This window comes from Brassica napus, chromosome A7 (assembly GCF_020379485.1).
Source record: "Brassica napus cultivar Da-Ae chromosome A7, Da-Ae, whole genome shotgun sequence".
Lineage (NCBI taxonomy): Eukaryota > Viridiplantae > Streptophyta > Magnoliopsida > Brassicales > Brassicaceae > Brassica > Brassica napus.
In genome coordinates, this window is record NC_063440.1 from 3,159,146 (window position 1) to 3,170,738 (window position 11,593).

Genomic DNA, 11,593 nt, shown 5'->3' on the forward strand with positions numbered 1-11,593 from the left:
TTACATTCTTCACGTAGCGTATAATTTTTTTGGGTCTAATAATTATAAACAAAAAGCATAATAAAACAAATTAGTCGGTATTTAGTTCTAAAAAAAAATTAGTCAGCTCATCAATTACGTATAACCTAATTTATTATTAAAAATAATTATAGTGATCTTGTATTTTACATAAGGGATGTTCGTAATCTTGTATTAGATCATTATTCAACGCAAAAGTTGAAATTTGATTCAATCATGCATTAATTACCAAATATTTTGAAGCTCGAAATTGTCATGGAAGGATTACGTGATTGGGTATCCACATAAATATACAAACATTAAAGAGATTAAGAAAATAATAAAGTTTCTTATTAGAATGTAGTCAAAATCGTGAAATCAGTTATAATGACATGATTGATAATTTTGTAAAGTATTTTAGGAAACAATAACATTCTCTCAACTTTTATAGAAAACACAGTGAATTACATTCTTCATGGAGCGTATAATTTTTTGGGTCTAATAATTATAAACAAAAAGCATAATAAAACAAATTAGTCGGTATTTAGTTCTAAAAAAAATTAGTCAGCTCATCAATTACGTATAACCTAATTTATTATTAAAAATGATTATAGTGATCTTGTATTTTACATAAGGGATGTTCGTCAAATTTTTAATATAATTTCCGAAACATATATAAGAAATGAGAACTACTTTACAAACATTATCATGACTACATATGCTACGTGGAATAATAGGATTCTTAAGATGAAGATAAAGATAAAGAGAACATATATATGTGGAATACTTTACAACCTAAGCTCAATAAAATACATAAAACGATATATTTGCAACGGATCTCTATGTTCTCAATGTTCTTGGAACAAACATGAACCAATACATGACAATACAGTTTATATAGGTGGTCCGTAAATTTTTTAGGATCGAGTTAATAAAAAATATTTAGCTTAAAGCTCAATCAGATATCAATGGTCTTTCTCAGTCAAACAAACTAAGCTCAATAAGGCTTTATGTTCTTCAGTAAGATCTCTATATTCTTCCTCAGTGGAACAAACTAAGCTTAATAAAGTTAGTACGCGGATACAATATTATTAATTATTTATCTATATTTACGAAAATGTATTCAAAATATGATTAATTATTTTTATATTTACAATATTATCAAATATACTCTTTAAATAATAGAGGTTTCTAATTTATCTCAAATTTCATATAGTTTTCGAATTTCAAAAAAAAAATTATAAAAAACTTCGAATTTGAAAAAGTATAATTCGAAAACATAATTTTTTTTTTAAATATATATTTATTTTTTGTATTTATTTATTTTTATTTTATTTAAATAATGGTTAAATATATATATAAATAACAAGGGCATAAGAGTCTTTTGCCACTTAATGAATAATGTATTTTTGAAAATGTTTCCTTAGTGATGGTAAAAATGAAAAGTGGTACCATGAAAGTGGTAAACATGTAATTTTCCCTTGAATGTAATGAATAATTAATCTTTATTCATATTTTTTTTTAACTTTGATTAATATTAAGTACACTTTTACAATTAATGTATGATTATTGTATATTTATTATATGCATAGATACTTAGCTTACTCTTATTTAATTCTTTTGAATGTATATGTAATAGTATTATATTTAGATTCCATTATTAATCATCACAAATATTTTTTTAATTGAAATACCAATAAAATTTCCATGTTAAATATAAGAGAAGGGAAATAAATATATATAATTTTAAATAATGTTAAGTAATATTTTATTTTATTGAAATAAGAATATATAAATCTAAAATATTAGATCTGTCTTCTACTTCTTATTAAAATATAAAATAATAATGTCAAGATTATGTTATTTTATTAGTTCATGTTAGCGTATTAATAGTAAATATTATTAGAAGCTTATTTTCGGGAGCATATTTTGACTTAATATGTTTTTATATATTTTATTGATATTTTTCTTCAGATATCTTTCTTTGATTGAATCATGTGAGATCATCTTTAATTTTATATATTATGTTTCTTGCTAAAATTTTATAAAATTTAACTCCCAAATATTTATCGGTGAATTGGATTAAAGATATAAGATCATTTACTTTGCTTTATTGTTTATGAATTTTTTCAACTCGTAGATTACAATAATCTTTATGTTTGCTTCATTATAGCTAGCTATTTGATTAGTTTCTATGAAGATTTGAATTATAATTATATAAAAACATTTGTATCAAAACATAGTAAAGTAGTGTTATTTAAATTATAATTTATAGTTGATACAAATAGAAAATAAACAAAAAAAAATTAAATTCTTAATTCATGTTTACCTTATTATTAGTTTTTGTTGGTATAATTTTTTTATATTAGCTAACTGTTTTATTTTGATGTGTCCGCTATTTGTAGGGGTGGGCACTTTACCCGATATCCGAAGTGGCACCCGAACCCGATCCGAAAAAAACAAACCGAAATCCGAACCGAAGTAGCAAAATACCTAAACGGGTATTGAATAAGAAGAGATTGGATACCCAAACCCGAACGGATAATATCCGAACCCGAATGGATATCCGAAGATAACCGAACATATGTATAATTAACCTTATGTTTCTAGTTTATATCTCTCATTTTATATAAAATATTTATATTGATACTACACATAATTTAAGTTCATATGATATACATACAATTCCGGAAAAAATGATTTGCTACTCACTTAAAATGCATGTCAAGTTTTTTATTTCAAAAATTAACAAAAAGTTATATCCAAAATTAAAAAAAAAAAAACTAAATTAGTGTCTTTTTAGTTTTAAAATGTTATGTCCAAATCTATTAACCATTCAATCTATTAAAAATAAAAAATTAGTTAACTAAAAGTTATATTTTTAAATACAATAAACTTGAGAAATGAAAATTTTAATATTTTTTTTCAAAATCTAAATATCCGAACCCGATCCGAAATAACCGAATCCGAACTAAAAATACCCGAACCCGACCCGAAGTACAGAAATACCCGAACGGGTTCTAGACCTCTATACCGAAATACCCGAAAATCCGAAATACCCGACCCGAACCCGAACGGGTACCCGAACGCCCACCCCTAGCTATTTGTATGTCTTGGCATACTTTCGTACACAATTTTAATTAATTTTTTTCACATTAGTTTTTGAAATAGTTTTCATATATATATATATATATATATACATATCAAGTTAATTCCTTTTTATTTTATCTCTTTTTGTTAACTTATAATTAGTTTATTTTAATATAATTTCTGTTTAATTTTTTTAAGATTTAAAAATGTAACCCTGATATGCTTATTGGGAGATATATTATTTTATTAATTTAATATAAAATATTAGTTGAAATTAAAATTTATACATTTAAAAATTAAAATACATAATAAATGATTTTTTATCTTGTAACAGTTTGATGTAATTTATAAGATGCATTTACTTATATTCTTAATTAATAATAAAATAATAATATTTCATGTTGAGTAAAATAAAAGCAAAAAAGGAAAATAAAAAATAGTATGATATACTTATTTTAACTATAACTTAAAACTAATTAATAATACCAATATACCTACAATCAAATGAAAAGTATTAAAATATATTATTTTAGTATTTGGCGTGATGAATTGTGTTAAAGTTTAAACCAAATTTAGTATAATATTACTCATAAAACACCAAATTTGGTGGGAATGTCTCACTTTTTAATGTTTTATTGCAGTTAAATTATACTAAATGTGATGTTTTGGTGTTTCCATGAAATTGGCCTTTGCAAAAGTTTTTTTTTACTGTTATATATTTAAGACTAAATTTACATTAAAACTGATAAAATTTGTATTTTAAATACATTAGAAGTGATAAAAGTTTAATTTGTACTAATATAAATATTTTGATCTACACAAAAGACAAAATAGTGACATCTAAATATGTTTGAAAATTTCAAAATAGCAAAGCGATTATTATGCAGTGACGAATTAGCGGAAGCGAATTACGAGGTTCTTGTGGTTTAGTTGGATCATGGTTAGGTCAATTAAGTAATGATGTGAATTTGCTGCCTATCAATTACATCAATCGGAGGTTAGCTAATATTTACACTAAAAGGAAATCATGGGATGTAATTCAGTAACTTTCACCATCTATTTATCTCTATATATATGTTAAACAAGCAATGTTCTGAAACAATATTTTTTCTTCATCAACCATTGTATTCGTTGTCATTTCAATCCAAATTATGGTTTGATTATCTGATGATGAGAAAAGAATATGCAATGAATGCACTAGGAAGAAAGTGCAAAGATGTTAAACTACATCTTTGGAAAACACACAAACAAAATGATCTAAGTGAAACATTGCAAGATCGACTCAAAAATGTTCCTTAAGATCAATGGGAGAAAATTTCGTTCACATAAGATTTCCTAAAAATGGAATATGTGAGGTTTCAAATGCAAATTTTTAATATGTGAGGTTTCAGAAAATGTAAAAGCGGAATACAAAGAACAAAAAAAAAGCCTACTATGCCTCACTTATGTGGAAAATATATTTTCAAGGAGAATAAGTGAGATTGTAAGTAACATGTAATTATGATATAAAACTAGTTTATTATACTGATAATGTATATATTTTTTTCTTGTTTTTGTGAATAAAATAAAGACAGGAAAAAGCACTATGCCAAACAGAGTTTTTCACTGAGACTTGCACGAAACTTAATGGCAGCTTTGTATGAGAGGATGCACAAATACGAGCAGTTAGTCTTGCACCATTCCTTGTTTTTCTTAGTTGATTAGTTTGGCACCTTTTTATGCTTTTTCTAGGAAGCACTTACAACTTTGATGAGTTAAAAAAATCCGCACGCACGACACAACAATGTTACAATTATCTTGGATGATAAACTTGTTCAAGTTTTTGGTCTATAGTGTTCAGGAGGAGAACACCATCAAAATTAGTGAGATGCTCAACTACAACTAGACTAGAGATAGAAAATTCTGAAATGGTAGTTAAGTTGAAGACACAAATTAAAGAACTATTATTAATTAATAATTTCATAATTATTATTTAGTAAACAATTTTAGTTTCGTTGTTTTTATTTAAAATTATTAAAGTATAACAATGTTTTTCTGATATTTTAACATGGGTTTGAAATTAATATAAATTAGTTTAAATTCATTATAATTATATAATAAAATATTATAATTATATAAGAAAATAGTATATTTATTATTTTATAACTGATACATATATTAAAATCACTTATGTAAACTGATATAGATGGGAATACATGATCTCTCTTCACTTCTATGTATTCTTCAGACATAACTTTCTTCAGAATTTTGAGAAGTGTTATGCGGCAGCTCTTGTTGATCTTCTTGATCTGAGGTTCGAAACCCTTTTAGTATAAACACTTAGGTAGCTCTGAAAATATATCTACAAAAGACAAAAGAAATTGATTTAAGTCAAAAGGACCAAACTTAAGAGTGAAACAAAAACTAACACAAGACAAATAAAAAATACATCAATAAACATTCACAAACACAAACACTTTCAATTCAATTAATAATGTTTTGAAAATTATGTTCATGACAACATATACATCCTTAAACACGGTTTCAAACAAATGGACACATAAATGACAAATTTCCTACAAAATTTGAATTAAGATAACTCAAAATCAAACAAATCCAGAAGGGAAAAACACACACTTTCATTTTGATCATAAAACTAATGAAATCAAACTAAAACTACAACAACTCAACACCCTGATTCCTTCATTCAGTTAAAAAGTCACAACCACATATTGAATGAAATCAAACTAAAAAAGTCGAAAACCCGATTACTTCATTCTATTAACGAAATCAGTTAACAAATAGAACAACATAACTATTAATCCTAAGAAAGGAACATACAAAGAGATACTCGATCAAATTGGAAGGAGAAAGTTTTGACTTTACCTTCGGTACTAGAGATGTTGGAAAAAGACCAAGGGGTTCTGCTGGAAGAGAGACTCGATTTCCCGGTGGCTGGTCTTGACGTTGATTTCACCGAGAGAAGCTCCAAAATCGACTTTGTCGAGAGAGGAAGGCGGAGAAACCAATTAGATTTAGTAGGAGAAAAGAGCATACAAATAGAGACTAGATAAAATTGGAAAGGAGAAAGTTTTGAGTTTACCTTCGGTGCTAGCGATGTCGGAGAAAGACGAAGAGGTTCCGTTCTTGATTTCATCGGTGGCTGATCTCGCTGTTGATTTTACCGAGGGAAACTCTGAAATTGCTTTCGTGTTCGTCAAGAGAGAGAGGCGGATAAAACAATTAGAATTAGGGTTAGGTCCTAATTTGGATCTTTTTGTTTTAAATTGTTTATTATATGTATTTCCGTTTTTAATATTTAAAGTAGTTTTAATTTAAATTATATTTTATTTGATTAATCAATGGCTAATTTTTGGATCCTTAGAAAAAAATATACTGTAAAGACAAATTAAGGTTGGTTTTCTAACAAAAGGACAAAGATTGTGTTTTTTTTGTTCTATTTTGGTAAACTCCCTATTAGATAAGAGTAAGTCGAATAAGCTTTTCTCTTCATTTTTTTTTCTTCTTCCTAATAGTGACTTTTTGTTTTGATCATATTCATCGCCAGGTTTGGAAATGATGTAAATTGGCTGAACTCATTTATAACATCCCAAAACCAGCTTGTTTTAAAAATAATTTAGGGGATGGGTCTTTCTACGCCCCAATGAGAAAAACATAGGGTTTCTTACCCCTCTTTCTAATAAATACAAGCATCCACCCCACCCCACCCCCCCCCCCCCCCACCCCCACCCCCTTCTCTCATCAGAAACTTTGAAGCGAAGCTATGCAGGAAAACCCCAGAGACAGGAAGCCCTAGCCGTCGACTTTCTCTCCTCGCGTCGTCTCTTTCTCTCCTCTTTCTCTCTCTTTGCTGCGCCTCTCTCCCTCTCTCCTCGCCGTGAGAAACCGCGAGTGGTGGTGGTGGCTGTGTGGTGTGTTGTTGCCAATCTCGAACTCTCATTCTTCCTTGTTTCAGATCTACTCAAATCTAATCCCAGGTGAGGTGTTTTGAACCCAGATCTGTTCTCATGCCCTTTTATACTGTTGTATGTGGATCTAGGATTGATTAGACCCTGATTGAAAGCTAAGATGGTAGATCATGTTGCATAAGAACACTCATACTGTTAAAGGACCTTAATGGACTAACTTGTGTTGATGTGGATTTCTGATTTGAGTGTGTGACTTGAATGTTTGTGAAAGCTAGGGTGTTTAGAAAGAATTAAATGTAGGTTCCTAGAACACTGCTAACCGGTCCAGTTAGATGAATGCTAAGAACCGTGTGATTGGAAGTTGTATGAATTGAGTGTGACACTGAGAACAGGTGGCATCTAGTATTGAATGGAAGTGTATAAGTAAGGTTAAAAAAAAAGGAAATGAATCCGGTTAAAAGAAATATAAAGGTTAATAAAAATAGGTATAGAACTAGACACCGGTAAAGGTGATGTCTAGGGACGCTGACCGCGGTGGGAAAAAGAAAGCGGGGCTGAGGGCCGTGAAAGGACGGCGACAGCGACGGCGGTTTCAATGGCACCAGTTAAGATCGAGTCAATGCCGAGTAGTGGCAGTAAGTGATCAGCCGAGGTGGAACCTTATCTGGACCTGTATGTTTGCGCATACCAGCGGCCGATTGCAAGGATGCACGTCATGTAAGACCGGAAAGTGATTCCTTGGGTGTGCATCAGAGATCTAGAGTTTATAAGAATCTAGAGGTTATAAGAACCAAGTGTTATGAGAACCTAGAGTTCTAGGATAAACAAAAGTCAAAACTAAGTGTGTGCTTGAGTGGTGACTGAGATTCCACAATGATTGGTTGAGTGAAATAAAAAATTATATAATCTTGTAGTTAAGTTGCCTCAAAATGATGATAGACAGTGGCTAGTCAATTCTCTTTCGCATAGAGCGGTATAAAGGTTCATACGGAGAGACTGGTCTAGAATCACTTTACTGAGTAGTCGTATTCACCTCTCTCTTTTTTTCCATTTTAGCAAAACTGTAAGTGAAGTGTCGGAAATGGCCGTGATGGATGGTTTGTAACAAAAGAAACGCACCTGAAGTTCTTGAGACCTGTAACAGGACAGACGGAAATGTCAGATGTGTAGATATGGGTGTCCTTAACCCCGCGCTCGGTAATCCCCGGTAATGTTGGGAGAGGCGGCTGTTACATCATTGTTTGATAGGTTTTGAGGAGTTAGCGAAACTCATCTCCATGATCAAGCTAGCCATTTACATGTGGACAATGAGTAAATGATATAATGTTTGGCACACCGTGATTTTTGTTTCGACATGATTTGGTAGGTTGTTATAATATTATTCCAGACATAATTATTAGCTGTTCGAATATTTAAAAAGCAGACATGGTTGTTTAGAGATGTAATATCAAATGTCAAGTTTCATCAACTTTCTTAAGAAATTTACGTGGACAATAGATCAATTGTACCACACACACCTATATTTGCTGTAACGAACTAACTTTTTTATGTTGTATGTATTCGGCTGTCATTTTCAGGAATCTAATTTGCAAATCTTAAACTCTACTCCACCAAAACCAAATCATGTCTACTTCGGTATTAATTATTGAATGTCAAATTCCATCAGCATTCTTAAAAGTTCGTTAATTTTGACGTAGACAATTAATATCTCATACTACAGTTATAATATATTTATTGAACATTTTTCCTTTGTTTTGATCTGTCATTTTCATGAATCTATATTACAAATGCTTAAACTCTACTCCACCACAACCAACCAAATAAGTCTTGTCTTCATAACCTAATTTGCTTAACAACCTTATCGTCTCACTAACAACTCCATCACCCAAAACTTAAACACCTTTAGCTATGCCTATAAAATCTTGTTAATCTTCCATCACCTAAGCAACACAAACTATTCGCTCTAAATACATTCTTTTTATCAAGAAATATTTTTAAGAATCTTGTCAGTAATTAAGATTTCCAAAAGTTGGCCGAAATGAATGTCTATTTTCTCAGTCTCATTCTTACAGTCATTTTAGTGATTTCATTCAACACTGAAGCACTTAGTCCTCACTACTACGACCATTCATGTCCACAAGCCGACCAAATAGTCACCAATGCAGTCAAGAAAGCCATGTCAAATGACAAAACTGTCCCTGCCGCGCTCTTGAGGATGCATTTCCACGATTGCTTTGTTAGGGTAGCTACTACTTGCACACCACATTCTTGTAATCTTTCAATAATATATATATAGTGAAGAAGTAACGCTGTTGGAGAATATTTTTGTTGATTAAAGGGATGTGATGCGTCAGTGCTGTTAGACTCGAAGGGAAAGAACAAAGCAGAGAAAGATGGACCTCCTAACATCTCACTCCATGCGTTTTATGTGATTGACAATGCAAAGAAGGCATTAGAAGAGCAATGTCCTGGTGTCGTCTCGTGTGCGGATATCGTTTCACTCGCTGCAAGAGATGCTGTCGCTCTCGTTAGTCTCTTACCATTTTACATATTATATACTATTTAATAATTCTAATAATCCATATAATTCATTTGTATGGATGTTTTGATAGTCTGGAGGGCCTACATGGGAAGTGCCAAAAGGGAGAAAAGATGGAAGAGTATCAAAGGCAATAGAAACAAGACAACTACCAGCTCCTACTTTCAACATCTCTCAGCTGCAACAAAGCTTTAGCCAAAGAGGCCTTTCTATGCACGATCTTGTTGTTCTCTCTGGTATTATACATTTTCTCTATCCTTTAAATATACAGCGCAAGGATCATATCGCTTTGCTACCTAAATGCTCAGCCGTGTCAACCAACAGAGTGCCTCGATTTTGATGTCCTTGACAGTCCAATAATACACTTGCAAAACTTCATTATAATATGTATGTTAAAAATGCCAAAAACTAGAACATACATTATGAATAGAAAAATTCAGAAAATGGGCGTTTAGGCTGTCATCGAAACAACATAGGCATTAGGTGGATACTGATCAGTGTGTCTAGTGATATTTTTTAACGTTTCAATGTACAAATACCATAATAGTTTTCTCAATATGTTATTTTTTTTTATGATACAAGAGTATTAACATGGAATGTTTTATGATATTGCAGGAGGACACACACTTGGATTCGCACACTGCTCATCGTTCCAAAATAGGATTAACAACTTCAGCACACAAAAACAGGTTGACCCAACATTAAACCCATCATTTGCGGCCAGCTTGAAAGGAATTTGCCCAGCCCATAACAAGGCTAAGAACGCTGGAGCGACTATGGACGGTAGCACGACATCATTCGACAACATATATTACAAGATGCTTATGCAAGGCAAATCGCTATTCTCATCAGACCAAGCACTTCTCACAACACCTTCTACAAAGAAACTTGTGGCCAAATACGCAACTTCCATGGAAGAGTATGAGAGGGCTTTTGTGAAATCCATGATCAAGATGAGTAGTATCAGTGGGAATGGTAACGAGGTCAGGCTTAATTGCAGGAGGGTCCGTTAGAGTCTCAGTCTCAGCATTCAACACCAAGTTCAACATTTTCATGTCTTTGTTTTTCTATCCAGGGCCGGCTCAGATGTATTGTGGACCCTAGGGCGAGATTTAAAATATGCCCTTTAGTTATTCATTGGTCCAAATTAAATCACTCAATTTTCATTATTTATTTTTATATGTGTATAAAACCCAAATCCACAAGAAAATTATAAAAATGATGTACTATCGTCTACCGCAATGGTCCATAAAGCCCAATATGTTGAACATAAATTTGATGTTTTTCCTTTGACATTGCCGACAAACAATTATATTAAAAATTTAAAGAGGAACTCGGTTGGAACAGTTTAGACAAGGCCCTTTAATTATTCAACGATTGGAATATATGGGCCCCTATTGTACGTTGGTCTTGGCCCTTTTGTACGTGGACCCTGGGCGGATGCACTGCTGGCCCCTGTCCTTGAGCCGGCCCTGTTTCTATCTCAACATTGGTTCTCTGTAATTACGCCTTTCTAATGATTAAGGCCTCGATCATGTATCAAAATTATCGTTCTCTTCTGTGTGGTTGTAATGCAGTTATTTACAAGTAATATATATAAATAAATGTTTTTCTCCCAACCCCACCCAAAATAAATGATTTTAGTTAGTAAACCTTTTAGCGATTAAATGACCATTTGGTCTTGGAACGATTTCAGAAAAATGTGTTAAAGGCCCAGGTAACTCATAAAATATGAAAGGTTTTCTTTTTCTTTGAAAAAGTATAAAATATGAAAAGTGTAATATTTCATCTGTTATATATGGCTCAATTATTTTAGAGTATTTATATTGTAAGATTCATTTTCTCTAGGATCATACAAATCTCATATATATTAAAAGAGAATTATTACAACATTTTTAACTATGACATGTATCAAAACTAGAATGATTTATAAAGTCTCTAGATAAATATATTGGTCCACTACACGTATAATATATACTTTTCATTAAACTAACCATAAAATTAATTAACAATCTACAATTATTATTTTTTATTATTTCTCTAAATAAAAACTACGGAA

The 11,593-nt window shown here is 31.1% G+C and overlaps 1 protein-coding gene across 2 annotated transcripts; it reads left to right on the forward strand.

The window, feature by feature from the left end:
• Positions 1-8,924: 8,924 nt before the first annotated feature.
• LOC106423244 (peroxidase 64) lies at positions 8,925-11,153 on the forward strand. Of its 2 annotated transcripts, XR_007315110.1 has the most exons (5): positions 8,925-9,237; positions 9,334-9,522; positions 9,608-9,770; positions 10,150-10,598; positions 11,010-11,153. XR_007315110.1 is itself a non-coding variant. In XM_013864027.3 (4 exons), the coding sequence occupies exons 1-4, from the start codon at positions 9,034-9,036 to the stop codon at positions 10,545-10,547; spliced, it is 954 nt and encodes a 317-aa protein (XP_013719481.1). In that variant the 5' UTR covers positions 8,925-9,033; the 3' UTR covers positions 10,548-11,093. The 2 variants fall into 2 exon arrangements, 1 of the variants encoding a protein (XP_013719481.1); XM_013864027.3 differs by having other exon boundaries at positions 10,150-11,093.
• Positions 11,154-11,593: the final 440 nt, after the last annotated feature.

What these genes read in the sequence shown, in the direction of transcription:
- LOC106423244 (XM_013864027.3), top strand. Translation starts at nt 9,034, where the DNA reads ATGAATGTCTATTTTCTCAGTCTCATTCTTACAGTCATTTTAGTGATT. An exon ending in CAAGAGATGCTGTCGCTCTC is followed by an intron (nt 9,523 to 9,607) that starts GTTAGTCTCTTA and finishes ATGTTTTGATAG; the next exon opens with TCTGGAGGGCCTACATGGGA. An exon ending in CGATCTTGTTGTTCTCTCTG is followed by an intron (nt 9,771 to 10,149) that starts GTATTATACATT and finishes ATGATATTGCAG; the next exon opens with GAGGACACACACTTGGATTC.